This window comes from Prionailurus viverrinus, chromosome B4, assembly GCF_022837055.1.
Source record: "Prionailurus viverrinus isolate Anna chromosome B4, UM_Priviv_1.0, whole genome shotgun sequence".
In the NCBI taxonomy this organism is placed as follows: Eukaryota; Metazoa; Chordata; class Mammalia; order Carnivora; family Felidae; genus Prionailurus; species Prionailurus viverrinus.
In genome coordinates, this window is record NC_062567.1 from 13,100,258 (window position 1) to 13,126,151 (window position 25,894).

At 40.8% G+C, this 25,894-nt stretch overlaps 1 protein-coding gene across 2 annotated transcripts in view; it reads right to left on the reverse strand.

Annotated features, from left to right (window-relative positions):
• Positions 1-25,894, reverse strand: part of ST8SIA6 (ST8 alpha-N-acetyl-neuraminide alpha-2,8-sialyltransferase 6) — a 148,180-nt gene that overhangs the window by 63,471 nt on the left and 58,815 nt on the right. Inside the window, exon 3 of one of the 2 annotated variants that reach the window (XM_047864849.1) lies at positions 19,653-19,742. The exons of the other annotated variant lie outside the window; for it this stretch is intronic. Coding sequence (XP_047720805.1) covers positions 19,653-19,742 — 90 coding nt within the window. The remainder of the gene's footprint in view (positions 1-19,652; positions 19,743-25,894) is intronic. 2 annotated transcript variants of the gene reach the window in all.

Genomic DNA, 25,894 nt, shown 5'->3' on the forward strand with positions numbered 1-25,894 from the left:
AATAAATCTCCAAGACATACACAAGAATTTCCAAAGATGAAAATGCCAATTTAGTGATCTTATACTATCAATTTTTAGAAACAGGATCCTATATATTTTAAGGGACCTAAGAGAACCAGTAAATTCAGGTTTCTCCATCTCTTGAAGAGTTACATTCTATAGTTACAATGAATTAACAACAGTGAAGGAGCTAGCATGGAGAGTGTACCAAGTTGAGATTTTTTTTTAAGTTTATTTACTTATTTTGAGAGAGAGAGAGAGTGCACGGGTAGGGGAGGGGCAGAGAGAGAGGGAGACAGAGAGAAACCCAAACAGGCTTGGCACTGTGATCACAGAGCCTGACACGGGGCTTAGACTCATAAACTATGAGATCATGACCCAAGCTGAAATCAAGAGTCAGATCTCAACTGACAACTACCCCTACGAGGTGAAGATTTTTAAGCTATATATAACTATTAACCTTCTGCCTTTCAATTCTTCTGACTCATATAAGCAACCCCCTGTATCTACTATATATTTCTATAGCACTTTCCTTTTGTTTGCATGGATTTACTCAATAAATACCTAATGGGAATCTGCTATATGTCAGGTACTATTCTGGGAACCAATAATACAATAGTGAACAAAACAGACTGTTTAAAAAAAATCTATGTTTTCATGAAATTTATATTATAATAGGGGATGACAGGCAGTAAAACAAATGTATGGGCTGAATTTTATTTCCCCAAATCCATATGTCGAAACCCTAACACTCCTTTGAATTTGATCGTATTTGGAGATAAAGCCTTTAAATAGGGGATTACATTAACATGAGACCATTACGGTGGTCCTCATCCAATCTGTCCAGCGTTTTTATAAGAAAAGGGAATTTGTATATACAGAGAGACACTAGGAGTGTGGCATGCATAGTGAAAAGACCACAAGAGGACACAGCGAGAAGGCAGCTGTCTGCCAGCCAAGGAGAGAGGCCTCAGGAAAAATCAACCTGCTGACGCCTAAATCTCAGACTCCCGGCCTTCTGAACTGTGAAAACATTAATTTCTGTTAATGCTCTGTTATGGCAGCCCGAGCAAACTAATACGCCAAATAATATGTATATTAATAGCATGTTGAAGTGCTATGACTTAGTACCATAAAGAAAAATACTGCAGGAAAAGAGGGAAAGTGTGTGAAACAGGGTTACAATTTAGGTAGGGTGATCAGGGAAGATGTCACCAGGACGTAAGAGTTGGGTAATGACTTGACGAGGTGACTAGGCAAGCCATGCACATATGGGGGGTGGGGGGTTGTGTGGAAATGGAACGGCATTCTAGGCAAAGGGAATGACAAGTGCAAAGATCAGAGAAAGGGGCAGGCATGATATGCTTGAGGAATATCATATCCACAAGATGGACAGGATGCCTGGAAATCACCCATGAGTCACACAGGAGTCCATTCACATGTGGCAAGAGATGAAGTTAGAAAGGTAACAAGAAATGTGATGGCAAAGACTTTGCTGTTCAAAGTATGGACCTCAGGGGCGCCTGGGTGGCTCAGTCGGTTAAGTGTCTGGACTTCCACTCAGGTCACATCTCACAGTTCGTGGGTTCAAGCCCCACGTCAGGCTCTGTGCTGACAACTCGGCACCTGGAGCCTACTTCGGATTCTGTGTCTCCCTCTCTCTGCCTCTCCCCTGTTCGCTCTCTTTTTCTCAAAAATAAATAAACATTAAAAAAATTTTTTTTAAGTATGGACCTCAGACTAGCAGTATTAGCATTACATGGTTAAGTCTGTTAGAAATGCAGAATCTCAGGCCCTATAGACCTACAGAGTCAGAATCTGTATTAAAATAAAATCCACGAGTGATTTCCAGGCACACTAAAGTTTTTAAGAGCTTTTTGGAGGTACAAAGTTGACCCTTGAGCAGCACAGGTTTGAACTTCACAGGTCCACCCATACATGGACTTCTTCTCAATACAGAACAGTACTGTAAAATGTATTTTCTCTTTCTAATGATTTTCCTAATAACATTTTTGGTCTAGCTTCCTTTACTGTAAGAATACAATACAGAATATATATAACATACAAAATATGTGTCAACCAATTGTTTATGCTTATCAGCAAGGCTTCTGGTCAGTGGTAGTCTATTAGTAGCTAAATTTGGGGGAGTCAAAATTATAGATTTTCAACTGCATGGGGGAGTGGGGTCAGTGTTACTAACCCCATGTTGTTCAAGGGTCAACTATAATTCATATACCATATAATCAACACACTTAAAGGGTACAAACCAATGGTTTTTAAAGAGTATTCACAGATATGTATAACCATCACTACAATCAATTTTAGAACACATCACCTCAAAAAGAAATCCTGTACACTCTGGTTATCACCCCCAGCAACTCATAAATTTTGAGATGTTGTGTCTTCATTTTCATTCATCTTGGAGTATTTTCTGAGTTCTCTTTGTATTACTTTGTGGAGAATTGTCTAATTTCCACATATTTATGAGTTTCTCAAATTTTTTTCTGAATATTGACTTCAAATTTCATTACAATGTAATAAGATAATTTTGCAAGCTATAATAACACTTTGTATTCTATTCTTTTACATTTATTTGAGGTTTGTTTTATAGCCTGGCATATGATTTAATCCTAGAGACTGCTTTGTATGTATTTGAGAAGAATGCACATTCTGTTGCTGTTGGGTGGTATATTCAATACAAGTCTGTTAGGTCTTGTTGGTTTCTAGTATTGTTCAAGTCTTCCATTTCCTTGTTGATCTTCTGTGTCATTGTTTTATTTGCTTTTAAAAATAGGATACTGCAGTCTCCAATAATTACTGACTTGTTTATTTCTCCCTTTATTTCTGTCAGTTTTGCTTTGTGTATCTTGGTGCTCTGTTATTAGGTTTATAATTATTAAATCTTCCTGCTGAATTGATCCCTTTATGATTTATAAAAATCTCCTTTTATTTCTATTAACATTTTTTAAAGTCTATTTTGTCTGATATCAGTATAACCACTCTACCTTTCTTATACTTGCTCTAGGCATGTTATATATTTTTCCATCCTTTTACTCTTAACCTATTTGTAAATTTGAATCTAAAGGGTATCTTCTGTAGATGGTATATGGTTGGATCATGTTTTTAAATCTGGCCTGACAATCTCTGCCTTTTGATTACATGATTTAACCCATTCACATTTAATGTTACCATTGATACAGTTAGGCTTACCTCTGCCAGTTTACTCTTTGTTTTTATTTTTCATGTATTTTTTGTTCCTCTACTTCTTTATAGCATTCTTTTGCCTTAAGTGAATATTTTATAAAGTAGCATCTTAATATCTTTAAATAAGTTTTAACTTTATCTCTTAGTGGTTGTTCTAGGCCTTGCCATATACATCTTACCTTGTCAGAATCAGCTTCCAATTAATACTACCTTAATTGCACTTTTATATACAGTATTACTTATAGCTCAATTCCCTTCCCCCCTACACATTGTGGAAATTTTGTTACACAATATTACGTCTTTTCATGTTATAAACCCACTTACACATTGTTATAATTATTACTTTACCATCTGTAATCATTTCCTTGGCCCAATAACAGCTTTGCCTCTCACCCACCTCCTTTGTGCTATTATTGGCAAATATATTACATGTATGTGTAAGAAGTGCTTATAAGGGCCTTGTAGCCTACTGTAATAATTTTGTCTTTTATTTTGAGTGAAATGGGAAGACACAGTGTCACACAGAGTGAAATGGGAACAGAGAAGTGACTTGATCTGACTTATATTTTAAAAAGGTTTCTTCTGTTGAGAATTGCCTCTAAGAGAGCAGGAGGCCAATTAAGAGAAGTTTCCCAAGGGAACCTGGGTGGCTCAGTCAGTTGAGCGTCCAACTTCAGCTCAGGTCATGATCTCATGGCTTGTGAGTTCGAGCCCACATTGGGCTCTGTGCTAACAGCTCAGAGCCTGGAGCCTGTTTCAGATTCTGTGTCTCCTTCTCTCTCTGCCCCTCCCCCATTTGTGCTCTGTCTCTGTCTGTCTCTCAAAAATAAATCAATGTAAAAAAATTTAAAAAAAAGAGAGAGAGGGAAGTTTCCCAGAATGCAGGAGAATAAAGATGGCTTGGACCAGGGTGGAATTTACAGAATTAGTAAGAAATAATCAGCTTCTATATATGATTTGAAGGTAGCCAATGAGATTTAGTGACAGATAATGAGATGGATAAAAAGAGAGGATTCAAGAATAACTCTGAGAATTTAGGCCTAAGCACTGGAAGAACAGACTTGGTATTAACTGAAGCTGGGAAAAGTGCTGGAGTACAAAGCATTTCCCTTTAGGAGAAAGTCCAGCAGATCCTATAAGATGTATGAAGTTTCAGATACCTTACAGACATCCCAGCGAAGTGTTGACTGGGCAAAAGGAACACCCAAATTTGGGAAGAGGTTCAGGCAGGAAATGTAAGTTTAGAAATCATCAGTATGTACATGGTATCGAACTCCAAGAGACTAAATGTGGTCCTTGAGGACTGAGCATGAAGAGAAATGAGGCGTAAGGACTGAGTTCTGGGGGCACTCCAGTGTCAAAAGTGAGAAAAGATGAGGCATCTACGAAGAAGAATGAGAAGGAGAAGCCAGTGTATTCTGAATATCTGACTTTCTTAACATACTATGAGCGGCTAAAAAGAAATAAATTCTAGGGGTGCCTGGGTGGTTCAGTCAGTTAAGCATTCAACTTCAGCTCAAGTCATGATCTCGCAGTTTGCGATTTTGGGCCCCATGTCTGGCTTTGCACTGATGGTGCGGAGCCTGGAGCTGCTTCAGATTCTGTGTCTCCCTCTCTGCCCCTCCCCTGCTTGTGCCTGCTCGCTCGCTCGCTCGCTCTCTCTCTCTCTCTCTCTCTCAAAAATAAATAAATAAACATAAAAAATAAAAAAATAATTTATTATCATCATGTTTCTTATACAAGAGTTCTCAACCACACATATTTTTTTTTAATTTTCTTTCTTTTTTTAATATAATTTATTGTCAACCGGCTAACATACAGTGTATACAGTGTAGTCTTAGCTTTGGGAGTAGATTCCCATGATTCATTGCTTCCATACAACACCCAGTGCTCATCCCAACAAGTGCCCTCCTCAATGCCCATCACCTATCTTCCCCTCACCCCCAACTCCCCCATCAACCCTCAGTTTGTTCTCTGTATTCAAGAGTCTCTTGTGGTTTGCCTCCCTCTCTGTTTGAAACTAATTTCTCCCCTTCCCTTCCCCCATGGTCTTCTGTTAAGTTTCTCAGATTCCACATATGAGTGAAAACATAGGATATCTGTCTTTCTCTACCTAACTTATTTCACTTAGCATAATAGCCTCCAGTTCCATCCACATTGCTGCAAATGGCCAGATTTTATTCTCTCTCATTGCCAAGTAGTATTCCATTGAATACTATATAAACCACATCTTCTTTACCCATTCATCGATTGATGGACATTTAGGCTCTTTCCATAATTTGGCTATTGTTGATAGAGCTGCTATAAACATTGGGGTACATGTGTCCCTATAAATCAGTACTCCTGTATCCTTTGGATAAATTCCTATTGCTATTGCTAGGTCATATGGTAGTTCTATTTTTAATTTTTTGAGGAACGTCCACACTGTTTTCCAGAGTAGCTGCACCAGTGTGCATTCCAACAGTGTAAGAAGGTTCCAGTTTCTCTACCTCCTCGCCTACATCTGTTGTTTCCTGAGTTGTCACACTCTGACCAGTGTGAGGTGGTATTTCAACGTCAAACACACATACTTTGAAAATGCTTCGAAGGAGTCTGATGTGAACCTCTAGGTTGAGAATAGCTGTCACTGTACCTGTCCCAGTGCTGAGCACAAAGAAGTTGTTGGGTGTTCATGCAACTGAAATTTACTATGCAAGTGGAACACAAAAACATCCAAAGGTTTCAGGTATTAACTTTGAACTATGACAATAATTAGCCATCAGCCTTTATCTTACCAAAAGAAGCCAGACTGATCCCAAAGTTGCAATTAGGGTACCTGCTGTGCAAGACAATGCCACATCCACACTATTTACATTTCAGAAGCTTAAGTAAAAGAAATATTGAAAAGTGAAGAAAATGTACAGTATTTTTCAGATGCACCACTTTTCAGTAGCTTGTCGTTACAAAGTCAAATGTTTTATATTATAAAGTCTTGTATTTGTCACTGGTAATTCTGCTGTCATTAAGAGCAGTACCATAGAGTGCTGAAAAAAAAAATAGTCAGAATTTCATCCAAATCCTAGTTCGGACTGTCTGATGCTCTTTAAGCCATTTAAACCCTCTGGCCTTGCTTCTTTCACTTGTGTAATCAGAATACTGAAACCCACTCTGAAAAAATATTGCAAGGACTATAGATGCGTTGAAATTCTCTTGCATACCGTAAACTTACAAAAGTAATAGCTGTTAATTATCACTATTTAGTAATTCTGGCAATAATTGTCATTATGATAAAAATAATACAAAGGATTGTGAATAATAATAATTACTTATCTAAGGATATGTAATAAACTACCCCAAACCTTAGTGACTTAAAAAAACAAGAAACATTTATTATTAAGCAGTTTCTGTAGGTCAGGAATTCACCAGCAGCTTAGTTGAATGGGTCTGGCCCACTAGTCCTCAGTAAGCTGCAAAGTCAAGATGCTGGTCAGCGCTGAAGGATCTACTTTTAAGAAGGTTCACTCACATGACTGACAAGCTGGTGCCAGCTGTTGGCAGGAGACCTTAGTTCTCGCCATGTGGACCTCTCCATGTCTTCATGACACAGTAGGCGGCTTCCCCCAGCAAACAATCTTTGATGGCAAAGGAGGACTTTTATGACCTGGCCTTGAAAGGTGGACTTTGTTACTTCTACAGTATCTTACACCGTTAACTGGTTACAAGGGAACCCCCCTTCAGTGAGTTAAGGGAAAGCATGTGGATACCAGGAGAGAATCACTGGGTGCCATCTTGAGAATGTGGCTACCATAAAGAGTAAATAAACTATACTTTTAACATTACCTGCTCTATTTTTTTTTGAATGTTGAGTAAACATAACAGATTTGTTTTCTTTCTCTGTACCACTTCTAAAATTAGGAATAATCTCAATTATTTCTTAATGCCCTTAAAGAAGTTTCACTATTTTTATTGCCATTGTCTTTCTATTAAAGGTTTCTTTCCCATAACTAGTTATTTGAGCAAGTATAAGGAAGCCTTCTGATATGAATACATAATCAACTTTGCATCATAACTAGAAAGTCAGCATTTCAATTTTCTTCTGAGGGCAAATTCAGCTTTGTTTCCACTGATAAATACAATAAAACAACACACTGTTTCAATCTTCAGCATGGCAAAAAAGATATACTAAGCAACTCTTACCAAGTATTAATTAAGGAAGTCAGATTAAGATTATGTTAATTATTTTCCAGCATCAACAACAACACACACAAAAAATCTTTTATTTTCCCAACTTCTCATTAACTGGTTGCCTAACATTAAACAAGCCATTGTCTCATTGCTTAATCTTTAATGCAATAGATTTTGTAGAAAAATTAAAGCCATACATACTTTTGGTAAGAACAGAAAAAAGTATATGGATTAGAAGAATTTGAGACTATTTCTTCAATTTCTTAAACTGTATGCTACCTATTTCTTATGTACTCTCTGAGGTCCAGAATGATGGTTAAGTAACCTTTTAATAGATCTGGCATAATTGCTTGGCATAAACGCAAAAAAAGTTTTACAGACTTCTTTCATAGCCTCAATATTAGCTCATCTGCCTCAACTTAAATTTTTTTTAATGTTTATTTATTTTTGAGAGGGAGAGAGACAGAGTGCCAATGGGGGAGGGGCAGAGAAAGAGGGAGACACAGAACCTGAAGCCGGCTCCAGGCTCTGAGCTGTTAGCACGAAGCCCAGAGCAGGGCTCAAACTCAAGAACCTCGAGACCATGACCTCAGCTGAAGTCAAACACTTAACTGACTGAGCCACCCAGGAGTCCCCCACCTTAAAATTTTAAATCAACAAACACAGCATTGCTTTGGTTAACAAGAGAAATTTCCTGAGATATTAAAAATGCACCATGTTGGTACAAATGGCTGTTTTGTGTTAACTTCTCCTTTCTGACCTTTCTACCAAGGAAAGAAAACAGTGCTAGATTCTGGAGCCCTTAAATCTGATATAAAAGGCAAGGTAAAGGGTCGGAGGTCAAAAGACAGAAGTGTGGGTATCATTTTAAGAAGCGATGAAAGCACCACAGATTTAAAGCTGAGCAGAAACAAGTCATATATCACCCTATGCCAAGAAAATCTTGTACAGGAGCAAAAATCATTTTTCCTGATAGACAACTTGAAACTTAAAAATACTTGCTTTGTTAGCAGGCTGTCAAGTGATATGCTCACATTCGGGGCTTTTTGAAGTCTGATCCACCATAATTTATACCTCTTCTTTTCAAACTGCAATTCAGGTCATGTTGTACTCTCCAAGATAATAGTGAAGAACATTTAGGGTCAGTCTTCAACTCACTTTGCCTTTCACCTTGCAAAATGGTGTGTTCTAACTAGCATTTCTGCGGGGCCCAATGAGACGATACCTTTCAGAAAATTCTACTGTCAGTTATTTTAAATGGTACCACATGACATAGCTCATCAACCATGCGCAATCACCAAGTAGTGCATGGTTTAAGCCACACTTAACCTATGCAATGAAGTGTTGTTCCAAATCTTAATCCTGAGAATTTGGATCTTACCCTGCCCCCAAAAGTTCTGAATGCAAATGAGTATTTTATGCCTCAGTGATTACACAGAAGTTGTAGGACAACAGCTTACATTGCATTCCTAAAAAGATCTCTTCTTTCCATAGAGATACTATATAAACTTCTCAAGTGTTCAAAGGATGTAAGAGACTGTTGCTTGTTTGTTTGTTTGTTTGTTTGTTTACATTTTCTTCTTTCTTTAAGAAACACTTTAAGAGGAGAGCCTAGGTGGCTCAGCTGGTTAAGTGTCCAACTCTGGATTTTGGCTCAGGTCATGATCTTATGGTTCGTGAGCTCAGCTGACCCCCACCCCTGCCCACCCCACCTTGCACTTTGTGCTGATAGCATGGAGTCTGCTGGGATTCTCTCTATCCCTCTGTCTCTCTGCCCCTCCCTTGCTCATGCTCGCTTTCAAAATAAATAAACTTAAAAAAGAAAGAAAGAAACACCTGAGAGGCCAAGAATCAATAGAATGATGAGAATAATAGAACGATTTGATATATAGGTGGCAGAAATATCTCATTGACCACTACTGATTGGTGCTTTCTTTCTATAGTGTATAGCTGGTCAAAACTAGTTGTATGACTGCAAACATGGAGGTGGGCCCAGCTCTAGCCAATAAAATGTGACTGTAAGTGATGTGTGTCCCCTCCAAGCCATGTGTGCTTTGTCCATAGCATCTTCTTCAGCAGCAAGCCTGGGATCCTCTATTGTAGATGGCTATAATCCTCTTCATAAAATGGAAGGAACCAGATTCCCTGAGTCAGTACTCAAAGAAAAGTTGCCTGATCAGAGTCTCTACACTGAGCGTTGTAGGAGAGAGAATCAAATTTTGTGTTACAATGTTGTATTTTGGGAATTTTTGTTAGAACAGCTCATCTACCCTGACCAAATGGAGGAAACTGAACAAATGTAGGTGTGCATTTTCTTGATCCAGGATCATCTGACAAAACAGAAGGGAAGCACGAGGAGGAAAAAAAGGCACAGCAACAGAGTCAGAAACACTCAAGAAGGAGAAAAACGAGTTCATCTCCTGCTCGTCAGCTGCTCTCAAGTTTCTGCTCTTAGAAAAATTTGTTCATTTGTCTGAAGCAATGGAGACTAAGATGGAATGCTTGGATATTCACAAAAATCATCATTTTTCAAAAAATGTAAGCAGAAAACATTACACATAATCTTTGCCATACTGAAAAATGAGCAAACTAGCATTGATCATATAGCTAGATAGCACTTTTAGTACAGCATAATATTTTATCTGGGACACAACTTGATGAGAAGGATTGGGCTGGAGAAACTCAGAGAAATATTCAAGGGGAAAGGATGGCCTAGGAAAAAATGGACAAAACTAGAGATTCAAATTAAGGAAAAGAGAAAAATAACTATTGGTTTCAAAAGGAGTTCAAGTTTATGGATTTGTGGCTAATTTTTTAAGAGCTAGAAATTAAAGGTAGGATACAAAATGCTTTGGAGACCTAAGAAATATATTCATTCACTCATCTAATTATTCATCAAATATTTACCAAACAACTACTACGTGCTGAGGCCAGTGATAGGCACCCGGGACAAAAATGTGAACAAGCTCTTTGGAACCAGTGTGTTTTTTGTTATTGTTGTTGCTTTGTTTTGTTTTGAGGTATAGTTGACATACAATATTATGTCAGTTTCAGGTGTACAACATAGTGATTCAACACTTGTATACACTGAGAAATGACTACAGTAAGTCCAGATACCATCTCTCAACCAAAATTAACATTACTGACTCTCTTCCATATACCGTATCCTGTACCCCGTGTCTTATTTATTTTATGACTGTAAGTTTGTACTTCCTGACCCCTTCACCCATTTCAACCACCCTGCTCACCCCTCTCCTCTGTAGCAACCTCCCATCTGTTCTCTGTATCTTTTAAGTCTGGGTTTTCTTCTGTTTTGTTTTTCACACACAAGTGAAATCGTGTGATATTTATCTTTGACTTATTTTACAACCTAATACTTCAATCCATCCATGTTGCTGCAAATGGCAGCATTCCATTCTTTTTTTATGGCTGTGTAGTATTCAGTGAGAGAGAGAGACAGAGACAGAGACAGAGACAGAAACAGAGAGAGAGTTTGTAACACATCTTTATCCATCCAACCACCGATGTACACTTAGGTTGTTTCCACATCTTGCCTACTAGAAATAATGCTGTAATGAACATACGGATGATGTATCTTTTACAATTAGTGTTTTCATTTTCTTCAGATACATACCCAATAGTGTAATTCCTGGACCATACGGTAGTTCTATTTTTCTTTTTCTTGAGCAGTCTCCATGCTGTTCTCAATAGATGCTGGACCAGTATACATTCCCACCAATAGTGCACGAGGGTTCCCGTTTCCCACATCCTGGCCAGTACTCCTTTCTTGTCTTTTTTTTTCTTTTTTTCTTTTTTTGTCACTGAGCTGTGTGAGTCCTTCATCTACTTTGGATATTAACCCTTTTGGAAATATGATTTGCAAATATCTTCTCCCATTTAGTAGGGTGCCTTTTTATTTTGATGAGGGTCTCCTTTGTTGTAAAGATGCATAGTGTAGTCCCATTTGTTTATTTTTGCTTTTGTTTTCCTGGCTTTTGGAGTCAGATCCAAAACATACACACACACACACACACACACACACACACACACACACACATTGCAAAGACTAGTTTCAAGGAGCTTACCGCCTGTTTTCCTGTAGGAGTTTTGTGGTTTCAGGTCTTATATTAAAAACTTCAATCCACTTGAGTTAAAATTTTTGTATATGGTATATGATAGTGTCAACCTTCATTCTTGCATGTAAGGTACCCAGTTTTCTTGACACCATTTATTGAAGAGACGGTCGTTGCCTCATTGTATATTCTTGCCTTCTTCGTGGAAACTGATGGACTATATACGTGGATTTATTTCTGTGCACTCTATTCCATTCCATTGATCTATATGTCTGTTTTTGTGCCAAAACCATAATGTTTTAATTACTAATCTCTGTAGTATATAGATTGAATTCAGGGAGCATGATACCTCTGACATTGTTATTCTTTCTCTAGATTGTGGTGGTTATTAGTGACCTTTTGTGTTTCCATATACATTTTAGAATTATTTGTTCTAGGTCTGTGAAAAATGGCACTGGAACCTTGAAAAGGATTGCAATGAATCTGTGCATGGCTTTGGGTAGTATGGACATTTTAACAACATTAACTTTTCCAATCCATGGGCACAAAATTTCTTCCCATTTATTTGTATCTTCAGTTTCTTTCATCAATGTCTTACAGTTTTCAGACTATAGGTCTTTCACCTCCTTTGTTAAATTTATTCCTATGTGTTTCACTCTTTTTGATGCAATTACAAATAGGATTGTTTTCCTGGTTATCTCTTTCTGATAGTTCATTATTAGTGTATAGAAATACAACATATTTTTGTATATTAATTTTGCATCCTGCAACTTTACTAGATTTATTTTTTAGTTCTAATAGTTTTTTGGTGAAGTTCTTGGGGTTTTTATGTATAGTAGTATCATGTCATCTGCAAATAATGACAGTTTTAATTACCTCTTCCTTTCCGATTTAGATGCCTTTTATTTCTTTTCCTGCCTAATTGCTGTGATTAGAACTCCCAATACTATGCTGAATAAAAGTGGGGAGAATGGGCATCCTTGTCTTGTTACTGATCTTAGAGGAAAGGCTTCTAGGTTTTCACCCTTGAGTATAACAACTATGATTTTGTCATATATGGCCTTTGTTACGCTGAGGTAATTCTCTCTATACCTTCTTTGCTAAGAGTTTTTAATATAAACAGATATTGAATGTTGTCAAAACTTTTCTCACATCGAGATACCATATGATGATTTTTTTTGTTCATTTTGTTAATGTAGCATATCACATTGACTGATTTGCAGATGTCGAACCATTCTTGTATCCCTGGAATAAATCCCACTTGATCATGGTGTATACCCTTTTAACGTATTTCTGAATTTGGTTTGCTAATATTTTGTTGAGGGTTTCTGCATCTATGTTCATCAGGGATATTACCTGTAATTTTCTTTACTTTTTTTGTTTTGTGGTTAACCTTACCTGGTCTGGCATTAAGGTCTCATAAAAGGGTCTCATAAAATGAGTTGGGAAGTGTTCCCTTCTCCTCAATTTTTTGGAAGAGCCTGAGAAGGACAGGTATTAAATCTTCTTTAAATGTTTGGTAGAATTCACCAGTGAAGCTGTATGGTCCTGGACTTTTGCTGCAAGGTTTTTGATTAGTGGTTCAATCCCTTTACTCTTGACCAGTATATTAAGATTTTCTATTTTTTCACAATGCCATCTTGAAAGATTGTAAGCTTCTAGGAATGTATCCATTTCTTCTAGATTGTCCTGTTTGTTGGCATATAATTGTTCACAGTAGTCTCTTAAAATCCTGTGTTTCTGTGGTATCTTTTGTAACTTGTCTTTTATTTATGGTTTTATTAGAAGCTTCCCTCTTTGTTCTTGGTGAGACTACCTAAAAGGTTTTTTTTCCCCATCTTTTCAGAGAGCCAGCTCCTGTTTTTATTGATCTTTTCTCTTGTCTTTTTAGTCTCTATTTATTTCCAGTTTGAGCTTTAATGATTTCCTTCCTTCTATTAATTCTGAGCTTCATTTGTTCTTCTTTTTCTAGTTCCTTTACATGTAAAGTTAAATTGTTTATTTGAGATTTCTCTTGTTTCTTGAGGTAGACCTATATTGCTATGAACTTCCCTCTTAGAACCACTTTTGCTACATCCCATAGATTTTGGTATGTCATATTTCAGATTTTATTTTATTCTAATTATTTTTAAAATTTCTCCTTTGATTTCTTCTATGACCCAGTAGTTGTTTAAGTAACATGTTTATCTCCACATATTTGTAGTTTTTGCAGTTTTCTTCTTGTTACTGATCTCTAGCTTCATACCATTGTGGTCAGAAAAGATGCTTGATAGTATTTCAATCTTCTTTATTGTTTTGTGTCCTAACATGGAATCTATACTGGAGTATGTTTCATGTGCACCTGACAAGAATGTATCTTTTGCTGTTTTGGGATGAATGTTCTGTATATATGTATTTAATTCATCTGGTCTAACATGTCATTTAAGGCCACTGTTTCCTTATCAATTTTGTCTGGATGATCTACCCATTGATATAAATGGGGTACTAAAGTCCCATATTATTATTGTACTACTGTCAATTTCTCCCCTTAGATCTGTTAATATTTGTCTTATATATTTTGGTGTTCTACATTGGGTGCAAATATATTTATAAGTATTATGTCTTCTTGTTGGATTGACCCCTTTGTTATTACATAGTGCTCCTTTTTGTCTTTTATTACAGTCTTTGTTGTAAAGTCTATTTTGTCTGATATGAATACAGCTATACCAAATTTCTTTCCAATTTCCATTTGCATGAAATATCTTTTTCCATCCCTTCACTTTAAGTTTGTGTGTGTCCTTCCTTCTGAAATGAGTCTCTTGTAGGCACTATATACATGTGTCTTTTTTTTTTAATGTTTATTTATTTTTGAGAAAGAGAGAGAAAGAGAGAGAGAGAGAGAGAGAGAGAGAGAGAGAGAGAATGCACACAAGTAGGGGAGGGGTAGAGAGAGGGAGACACAGAATCCAAAGCAGGCTCCAGGCTCTGAGCTGTCAGTGCAGAGCCCAATGCGGGGCTCAAACTCATGAACTGTGGGATTGTAACCTGAGTTGAAGTTGAATGCTTACCTGACTAAGCTACCCAGGCGCTCTTTTTTTATTTTAATCCCTTCATCCACCCTATGTCTCTTGACTGCTGAGTTTAATCCATTTACATTTAAAGTAATTATTGGTAAGCTGTCATTTTGTTCATTGTCTTCTGGCTGTTTTTGTGGTTCCTCTCAGTTCCTTTCTTCTCCTCTCTCTTCCCCTATGGTTTGATGACTTTCTTTAGGGTTAGATTTAAATTCCTTTCTCATTTTCTTTTGTGTATTTACTACAATTTTTGCTTTGTAATTACCATTAGGTTCATGTATATCACCTTAGGTATATAACATCTTATGTATAGATTTTAAGTTTATAGCAATTTAAATTTAAACACAATCTAAAACTCTACATTTTTATTCCATCACTGCCACATTTTATATTTTTGAGATCACATTTTACTTCTTTTTATTTTATGTAGACTTTAATTATTGGAGTTTTAGTTGATTTTAACTATGTTTTTTAACTTTTATAATAGTTTTTTAAGTGATTAATACACTATCTTTACTATATATTTGCTTCTCCCAGTGAGATTTTTACTTTCAGATTTTCTTGTTATTAATTAGTGCCATTTCTTTTCAGCTTAAAAAGTCCCTTTTAACATTTCTTGCAAGGCCACCTTAGTAGCAGTAGGCCTTTAGCTTCTGGGTTCTGGAAAACTCTACCTCTCCTTCAATTCTGAATGATAACATTGTTGGGTAGAGTATTCTTGGTTGTTTTTTTTTTCTTTCCTTTTAGCACTTTGAATATATCCTGCCACTCCCTTCTGACCTGGCAAATTTTCTGTTGAGAAATCTGTTGATGGACTTACAGGTTTTCTCTTGTCAATAACAATTTGCTTTTCTGTTGCTTCTTTTAATATATTCTCTTTCTGACATTTTAATTATAATGTGTCTTGGTATGGATCTTTTTGGACACATCTTATTTTGGATTTTCTGGATTCTTAGACCTGGATGTCTTTTTCCTTTACCAGGTTGGTTAGGAAATTTTTCAGCCATTATTTCTCCAAATAAGTATTTTGCTCCTTTCTCTCCCTCTTCTCTTTCTGGGACCCCCATGATGTAAATGATGTTCCACTGGATGTTGTCCCTTAGGTCTCTTAAGTTATCTTCATTTTTTAAGTCTTTCTGTTTGCTGCTCTAAGTCTTTGTCTTCCAGCTTGCCGATCTGTTCTTCCGTTTTATGGAGTCTGTTGCTGAACTACTCTAGTGTATTTTTCAGTTCAGTTACCGTATTCTTCAGCTCTGTGACTTCTGTCTGGTACTTTCTTACATTTTCATTCTCTTTGTTGACGCTCTCATGGTGTTCATCCCAAGTTCAGTGAGAAACTTGATGGCCATTGCTTTGAATTCTTCATCAGGTAGATTATTTATCTGCATATCATGAAGGTCTTTTTCTGAGGTTCTGCCTTCTTCATTCAGTAGGAACATATTTCTCTGTTTCCTCAAGTTGTTTGACTCTGTGTTTGATTCTGTGTAATAGGTGAAGCAGTTACCCCTCACAGTCTTGAAGAAGTGGCCTTGGGTAGGTGATGAACCTTCTTGTTCAATCTTGCCCTAGCTCTTGAACCTTTGTGATTGTCTAAACCACACAATTAATTTATTCTTGATTTGTCTCTGTTTTTAAGAGTGTGCCAAGAACTGTGAGCATTCCAAGGGCAGGAACCCCATTTAGCACCAAGTTTCAGGCTGACTGGAAGCCAGACCCTCAGGCAGCAGCTTCTAAAGTATGTGAATATATACACTCCTGTGGGGTCACAATCATGCAGGAGATCCAGAGGTGTCCTCTGGGCAAGAGTGCAAAAATCGGGGCTCAGGATGAGTATATAACCTTCTCACTGGGGGGTCTCATCAAGCTGCAGGGAGGCCAGGGTGCTGCTCAAAGATAGTGCTTCCCTGGAAGCACTTCCTCAGCCTCCAGATATGTGAAGAATCTAAAGCCTGTCCCTCAGGCTGAAGCTCCAGGCCGAGGAAGGCGGCCTTTTTCAGAGGATGACAGTTGTTTTTCAGTCTGCTGTCTGTGTGGTGCCCCAGGCGTGGTGGCCTGCCAGTAAGTACCCTCTGAATTGTTACCTTTCTGGGAAGCTTAAGGACTCCAGCCCCCTTGGCCACCATGGCCAGGCAATCAAAGGGTGTTCCCTGTGTGGACTGCATATTCCCACTGGCTTTAACTGGGCAGCCAGTGTTGGGGTTGGGACATGCTTGCTGACTTCAAAAAGGCAGCAGGAAAATGTTTTGACAATGTGCACCCACCAGTGAGTTTCGGGAATAGTGGGATGCGTCTTGTATGTGAGTGCATGCCAGCTCTTGGCTGGGTGCAGGAGGATACCATGACCACTCACACTCACCTGCCCCAGCCAGGGAGCAGGTGAGTGCTACAACCACCCACACTCTTTGGCTTCAGCAAGGCAACGGGATGGTACCACATCCCCAGAGCTCATAGTCTTAGACAATAAAGAATTGTGGTACACAGTTCTCATCCTGCTGTCCTCCAAGTGGCAACTGTTTAATTTTCTTTTATTTAAAACTGGACTAAAGACCAAAGGAGAAAAAGAGCAATTTCCCTCCCACTATGACTCTGTCTTCCTAGATTCTATTTTAGCAAACTGAAAGAGACAAACTGGCTGAAGAATGAGAAGATTCTAAGTCTTTAACGGACCATGACAAAAGACAGAGCTAAATAATTATTTCTAAGAAAATGAAATTACTTTTTATCACTAGATATTGAATGGCCTTCCCGATTGTCCCCTGTAAATCCGTAATAACACCGAGTCGCAGAACACACAATTCCTGACAATAGACGATGCAGCTGAAAAAAAATTAGTCTCCTGTGTGCAAAATAACACTTTCATAACAATGGGCAATTCATGCTTGCTCTCTCTAGACCTTTGCCAAACAGAACACCAGAGCAGGCTAATTATGTGAGCTAATCGAAAATTGTGTGCATAATGGAAATGCATCCCCCTAAAGAATGGCAGAGAAGAGGTCTTAGCACCAAATCCAAAACAATAGAAAAGTGAGAGAGCAAACATAAGGGCATGCACACAGACATTCTCATTAGCACACTGCAGCTAACCGTCCTTGTTGACACACGTAATAAAGTTGTTCAATTCTGGCCTTAAAAAAAAAAACAAAACACCTTCCACGATTAAAGAATTTTCTCCCATGCTGACTCAAGTGCTTTGCTCCAACGCACAACTATGGATGGTCCTTACGTTGAGGACTCTTGTCACTTTGGGGAGCAAGAACAGTTCATGTCAGACAGAACGCTGAAGAAAGTCAATGGCAACTTTCACTTGCTGAGTCAGACAAGGAGTCCAACTGGCTTGTGACAGGGTAGAGCACGGACCAGCTTTTCAACATGTGCCGCAAGTCCGACACATGGAGCATGTGGCAGGTTTGGGATTCGAGATCCGTGGGACAAGTTTCAGAAAAAGGCCTGTAAACCCCCACACCCAATGAACAAAACAACAGCTACAACATGCCCAAAAGAGACGCGCTGCACCATCGGTGACGCGTGTGCTACTTTAAGTCCATCCCCAAATTCAATAAATCGATCGTGCGAGGAGGGAAGCGTTTCTAAGAGTTTCTTCTGGCCCATCTCTGGTGAGCAAGGATCCTGGCAGAAATGATGGCCCACTCAATTGTGTCATTTAAGAAGAGCTTAAAGAGGGACTTTTTCAAAAGGCTTGGGCTGGATGCAGGAAAACACAAGTACAATGCCAGGGAACTGTTAACAGCTTCTTCCTGAACTGAAGAGTCCAGTGAAGAGAATGAAGGCAGAGGGAATGGGACAAAGAGGCACTTAACAAAAGTCATGACCTTCATTCAAGATGCAGCACTTTCCTTTGGTCAAGGAGGTAGTTAACCTAAAGTAACACCACCAAGCAAGATCTTTTTCCTTCCTCCCTCTTTCCATTCTCCTTCTAGTGCTCCCCTCTGGGTCAAATCCAAAGAAAACTAGATGACAAAAGGAGCAAGGAATATATTGATGAAGTTCTCATTGGTCAACATTCCAGGGCAAAGAAAGGCACAGACTAAACTTAGGGAGAGGAGTAGATCAGGTGTGGCAGATGTAAGGTACAAGGCACAGTGGATTTTTCCAGAAAGCTTAAGGCCCATCCGTTGGAATTTAAGGAAAAGAAAACCAAAATTTTATTAGGGCTATCCTTTTGAATTAACTGAGCTAACATACAGGATTGGATGGTCACACCCGATTAACTCAAATCAGAGATCTTACCCAGGATCAGGCCTCGCTAACAATTTCAAGGATCCAGGCAGTCAAGAGGCTCAGACAAAGAGAGACGCTCGGGACGTCAAGGGTGATCACCCTGGTACCGTCTTCCTGCACTGGATATGTTCCTCTGGCCCAGAATAGTAGCTGAGGTCTCCAAGTAAAATGTGTGGGGTTCCTTACACAGCAGGAACACTTACACTGTGAAACATTTCCCTTTTCTGCCCAAAGAGTTGGGACAGTCTATGTGCCACTCTCCAGGGAGACCTATGTCACAGATCCTGGGTTCCCTTTAGTATCATTAATACTACATCCAACTCAGCTTTGCTCCTCTGAGGAAGATTACAGGTATAACCACAGGCCCCCTACCCCACCTGCCCAGCCTTCACCCAGCACTGTCAGATTCTGCTCCTTCCAGGTATAGTCAAGGCAACACCACCCCCATCAGTCTCAGGCCACCAAGGGCCCTTCCATACGCGAAGCTTGGAGCTTTTAGACCCACCTTCCCAGTATGAAGAAGATGGTATAAAATACAGGATTAGAAGCAGGCGGGAAGTTGAAGGTGACCCACAGTTAGGACGAGGGGTAAATCTGTTACCTTTCTGGATATAAGCAATTCAGTACAAATACATGTGCCTTTTTCTAGGATAGGGTCCAATGATGGCCTAGAAAAGTCTAGCCAGTAAAACTACATGGTGTTTTAGTGAACGTGGATCCAGGGACAGATACGTTGAATCCCCGCTATCCTGGTCTGCACCGTCCACTCTCCTCGCCAGAGAGAGCTTCTCAGAGCCCAAGGTCAAGCCACAGCACGAACACAGTCTTATTTTCCAAATGGTTGCAAAGGTGCTGTAAAATATTTTGAATGCAAAACACCGATTTTACAATTAAATTAGGTGTGAAAAGTAGAACTTACCTTTTTACTTTGCTAGATAAAGTCGCAAAGCCGTGTTGCAGACTTTTGCATGTTTCCGTCAGCCGGAGCGACTTCTCATTCAGATATGTGCTGTTTCATGAAAGAGATTTTAAAAAGATTGATTTAAAATGAGAGGTATAGGATGTTGTTAACGAAATGCAGATTTAATTGATAAAGCACGCCCAAATGAAGTCTGAATTTCATTCCATAATGGATTTCCCCACGGAAAAGGAAATGAGTATTTTCACCTCTGATGGGTCTCAATTAAAAAAAAAAAAATCTCGCACTATAAAGTCAAACGGAAATGAACTCTCTGTGGAAGACTTCATATTTTCAGGTTTTCATATTTTGTGGTTCGTATTTACAACGAACACATTATTGGCTAGTTTTAAGACTGCATAGGACATAAACATTTTTCAAAGACATTGTCTCTGGCAGGAAGCACGCAGACACTGGAGATCAGCAGGTCTCTCCAAAAAGAAAGCAAGGAAAATCTGGTGCTTGGTTTTTAAATTTTTTTTTTTTCAACATTTATTTATTTTTGGGACAGAGAGAGACAGAGCATGAACGGAGGAGGGGCAGAGAGAGAGGGAGACACAGAATCGGAAGCAGGCTCCAGGCTCCGAGCCATCAGCCCAGAGCCTGACGCGGGGCTCGAACTCACGGACCGCGAGATCGTGACCTGGCTGAAGTCGGACGCTTAACCGACTGCGCCACCCAGGCGCCCCTGGTGCTTGGTTTTTATAATGCCGTGATATAAAGGTCGGTTGCTATTGTTTCACGAACTCGGAAAATTGGAGTTGGACAGAAACCAAATTAAAAATCAAGGGAAGGAAATGGATTATGGAGTTGGGCGGCCTCATGAGCCTTGAAAAACACACCTGTGCTATTTAATCACACCAGACCTCAGCTTCCACGTCTCTAGTCTGACCCCCCCCCCATTCTGTTATCGTCGTGATATATACATGATATAGAAAATAATGTAAAGCCCTTGGTACCATGACTGAAACAGTAAATCCTCAAAAAAAATATCCAGTATCACTTTCCTGAGACTTCCAAAATACATGTACAGTTCTGACTTAGCATTAAATGCATTTATTTATTCATCCTGAACATTTTTGCTGAGAACTTGGTATGGGCTAGGGGCAGGCACAGGATGCTTAGGCAGCTGTAACAGACAAGGGTCCTGTCCCTGACACAGCAGGCCTTCGGGTCAGGGAGAAAGATACTGAACAAACAAAGAGCCACACAAATGAATACAGAATTAGGAACTGTCACTGGGATCATGAAAACAGCAGTGGATGCGACGGTGGAGTGTAACAAGGAGACCCCCCCCCATCCTGAGGGGGCCTCTGAGACAGTGGTGCTTAGGGCAGAGATGGAAAGGATAATCTCCGTGAGCTGGGTGAACCTTGGGAAGTGGGGGGAAGGTTCCAGGTAGAGGAAAAAGCAGGTACAAAGGCCCCAGAATGGGGGCCAGCCCAGAGTGTTATAGATCTATCCTAATAACAAGGGGAAGCAGGAGAGTAATGTGACACTGATGTATGTTTTAAGAGGTTCCCCTCGCTGAGAAACGAAACGAGAGGTGACAGGGCTGCCAAAAAGGGGGGCAGGTTAGGAGAGAGAGGAGGGCGGTTTGTGTCACTAGTCAGGATACGGTGGACCGTGATGTGATCACAACACACCCAGCTTTACACGGCAAGGTCTGCCCCTCGATCGCTCGCATGCCCACCGAGCTACCCTGGGCAGCTGTGCTCCTTGTGATGCACGGACCCAGACAGCTCCGGTCCTGTGGCACTTTCATCTCCACAACCCGCTTCAGTACCTGCCGTGGCAGGAGAAGAAAGCGCTGGAAAGTCCTACCCAGCACCTGAATGCATTAGCCCAGCCAGCGCCAGCCGCGGGCCCAACCTGATTGCAAAGCGGGAGTCACGAGCTGACAGACTTGAGATCTATTCTGGAGGTGAGATGGACAGGACTTCGGAATAAATTGGACACGGGAAGTGAGGGGAGCAGGAGGTGTGGAGGTAAAGATAGACACAAGACAGCCTCATAATCAATTTGCTGGTATGGTGCAGAAATGCTTTCTAAAAACACTGTCCACAGAGCACTTAGAGACTCACAGAATCCCTCTTCATCCTGATCCCGATTTTTCTCCCCCTCCCCCGCTGCCTTCCTCCTTCTCCCTCCTCTGCCTCCATGCCTGACCTTCTGTGCTTTCCAATTGTATCATCGTACCTTCCAAGGATTTGTTTATTTCGAATTTGCTGTGTATTTTATTCAGGCAGCATCGCTAATGAAGCGAATTACCCAGCCAACAGTGCTTTGAATTATGATGGCTTTGCAATATTGAATTGTGGGACTGTGACCAGGAGGCACCAATAAGGGTTGAGCATCCTCCAACTTGCCTTAAATTGGAGAGGATCTTTGTTAATAAAAAGTCAGAACAGTTTTGCCCAACTGAAATCACAGACAGACCGATGGAAAGCAAATGAGAGGATCTGGTATAAAGTGAAGACAGAGTAGGAAGTCATAGCAAAAAAACAGAGTCTGTAGTATCGGTAGGGCCAGGCTTGACCATTTCCTTTTGAAAAATCTTTACTCAATAGAATAGTTATAGGGATGCTACAGAGGGAATGTCTGTGTCCCCCTAGAATTCGCATATAGAAATTCTGACCCCTTGGCAGGTGATGAAGGTCACGGAGGGGGGAGGGAGCCTCATGAATGCAATCAGCGCCCTTATAAAATCAGCCTGACATGCCCGGTCCGGTCCCCTTCTGCCATGTGAGGTTACAGTGACAGGAAGACCGTCCGTCTCTGAGGAAATGAGCCCTCCCCAAATCTGAAGGTGCCACCATCGTGGACTTCCAGTCTCCAGAACAGAGACATGCATTTGGGTTGCTTATAAGCCACTCAATCTATAGTATTTCATTACAGCAGCCTCAACAGACTAAGACAAGGGCTTACACGGGTGTGTATAAAAATACACAGCAGTTGGGGTGCCTGGGCGGCTCAGTCGGTTAGGTGTCCAACTTCGGCTCAGGTCATGATCTCACAGTTTGTAAGTTCGAGCCCCACGTCGGGCTCTGTGCTGACAACTTGGGAGCCTGGAGCCTGCTTCCGATTCTGTGTCTCCCTCTCTCTCTGCCCCTTTCCTGTTGGCCCTCTGTTGCTCTCTCTCAAAAATAAACATTAAAGAAAAATTTTTCAAAACCCACCCAGAAGTCACTAAATACATGGTCCCTTTGTATTCTCCTAAAGGCATCATTGTATTCCTTCCCGAAACCAGTCATGGTTATGAACACAGGGGTCAGAAACTTCTCCCACCCCTAGAAGCTGCTTCACCGTGAGAGGAACAGAAAGGGAAGTCCCCGGAGTTAGTTCTCTTTACTTTCTGTTTTTTTTCCTGTCCTCTTCTCATTCAGAGACTTCATAAGTTTTCTTCCTTTTCATCTAATGTCCTTAAAACCTGCCTAGGAAGGCATTAAGATACTCATAGGCAGAACCTGTGAACTTCAGACATTTGTCTACGTGAGGCATCTGATCGATACAGCCCCTTTTGCTGCCCTCTAGAGAAGTCTCCTCCTCGCGCATGGTGTTTTCAACTATGTTTGTTATTCAAGACAGAAATACAAATTAGCAATAGAACTGCCATGTTTTGAAATGCTTGAATACCTGAGACCCTCAGAGACACCAGGAGTCCTGGGAGATGTGGAGAGCATTAGGCCTTCCAGGAAGAAGGTGAGATCATCTGGTTGGGCTAGCCCGTCAGACCTCTCTGCTGTGAGAATAAGTCAGAGTTAGATGTGGCTTGGATCTGAGAGCTTTAGGAGAACCACAAAAGAGTCCCTTGCTCTTCGGAGAGTAAAAGAAGAAACTTTCGCCGTTCTGATTTGAGAGAAGACATGACCCGGAGACAGACCCTATTTGAGAAGCTGGTCCCCACCGCCAATGAAGATAGACGTCTGAGTCCTCTCTAACTTCTGGATTTGGGGATATCTCTCAGACAAGTCAAAAGAGAAAAAATGATCTGGGGCGCCTGGGTGGCGCAGTCGGTTAAGTGTCCAACTTCAGCCAGGTCGAGATCTCGCGGTCCGTGGGTTCAAGCCCCGCGTCAGGCTCTGGGCTAATGGCTCAGAGCCTGGAGCCTGTTTCCGATTCTGTGTCTCCCTCTCTCTCTGCCCCTCCCCTGTTCATGCTCTGTCTCTCTGTCCCAAAAATAAATAAACGTTGAAAAAAAATTAAAAAATAAAAAAAATTTAAAAAAAAAGAGAAAAAATGATCAAGGTACAAGTAGGGATTCTAAAGACTTGGAGTCAGAGCCAACCTGGCGGAGCAAGAGATTGCCACGAGACAAGTGTGGGCTGATACGTAACCCAGAAGGGATTCTCGGCAATCGGGTTGGAATGGCCCAGCTGAAAGCAGCAGGTGTCAGGGAGAACTTGAAAAGGGAAGCTACAGAGGTGAGGCATATCACAGCCTGCTGTGAGGAAGTTCCTACGCAGGCAGAAGTCAGGACATCAATGGAGGGCCCCCCTCCCACAAACGAACTCAAGTTCATAGTCTGAGCAGTTGAGTCTAGGGAGAAAAAGCACAGGAATGAGGAGGGCTGCCAGATGAGCTCTAATAACCAAAACCCGTGGGGCCAGACTTCTTCGGGCTCAAAATAAGAATTCTATTTCTGTTGACTCAGACTTTTTTTTTTTTTAATTTCAATTTTATTTCAATTTTTTGGTGAAGGCTCTTCTAACACACTTCTTTTTTTTTTTAATTTTTTTTTTAACGTTTATTTATTTTTGGGTCAGAGAGAGACAGAGCATGAGCGGGGGAGGGGCAGAGAGAGAGAGGGAGACACAGAATCGGAAACAGGCTCCAGGCTCCGAGCCATCAGCCCAGAGCCCGACGCGGGGCTCGAACTCACGGACCGCGAGATCGTGACCTGGCTGAAGTCGGACGCTTAACCGACTGCGCCACCCAGGCGCCCCTCTTCTAACACACTTCTTACCAGAATTGGGTAAAGACAGGATCGGGCGACCTATGACCTACTGAGCTACACGGCTTGCTCCCAAGACAAGTCACAGAAGAGACACTGGCATGGGGAGCCTGGGTGGCTCAGTCAGTTAAGCGTCCCACTTTGGCTCAGGTCACGATCTTGGGTTCATGAGTTTGAGCCCCGTGTTGGGCTCTGTGCTGACAGCTCAGAGCCTGGAGCCTGCTTCGGATTCTGTGTCTCCCTCTCTCTCTGACCATCCCCCGCTCAGACACTCGTGCTCTCTCTCTCTCTGTCAAAAATAAACATTAAAACAAAAATTTAAAAAAAAGAAGAAGAAGAAGAAGAAGAAGAGACACTGGCCATCCTCCTGGAGAGGCACTAGACCTTGGACCAAGTCAGCGCTTGCAGCCTCCCAGATCAGAGAGCAGAGATGGCTCTAACTACCCCGCCAATGCCTCTTTCATCACTCCATTATGAGATCACAGTCTCTGCTCATGAGTCACTGTGTGAGACTGCCTACCTACTCATTTGTGACATTCGTGGCATCCTTTCAGTGCTCTCAGTCGCCTGCTCCCTTAGCATTCTGTCACTTCACCTTGCAAAGCTGCAGTAATGGAGCACGACAGCCCCTGGCATACTACATGGCTGCACCTGACCCCTCAGGACTGCTGGGGAAAAAAATCATACAGGTAGGTGGTTGGTGCCTTGATAAAGGCATGGTGCCCGATCCGTTCAGCCTTGTTCCACCTTGATGATAATGTTACATGTCGCCAGCTACCTTCTCTTCCCATTTCCCTCAATGGCTACCTACCCATTTACCGTTCTCTGCCCTCTGAACTTCTCAATCATGCGTCCCATCTCAGAGAAAAATGTCGCTGCCACGTGTGAACTGATCTTTAGGGATCAGACATCCTTACTTGCCTTCTTAGAGGAAAAAGTCTCTCTGCTCCACAAAAGGATAATCCACCTGCCATCCCCTCCCTCCCCGTCTGCCCTGAGATCTGGACCCGCCCCCTTCATTTTGCTCTCCATTGAACCTTCACCCTTTCCCTCCCACTGCCCCCTCCTCCTCCTCAGGCTCAATTCTCTGCCATCTCAAGGTCAAAACCAAACAAAACTCATTCTGCTCTTCTCCTTTGCCTAATGCCTTGCCTCGCCTTCCAACTGTTTTCCGCTGCATTCACTTTTCTTTCCCCACAAATCCGCCAAACTGTTCTGGGGAGGCATCACCAAAGCCAGGGGTTATTTC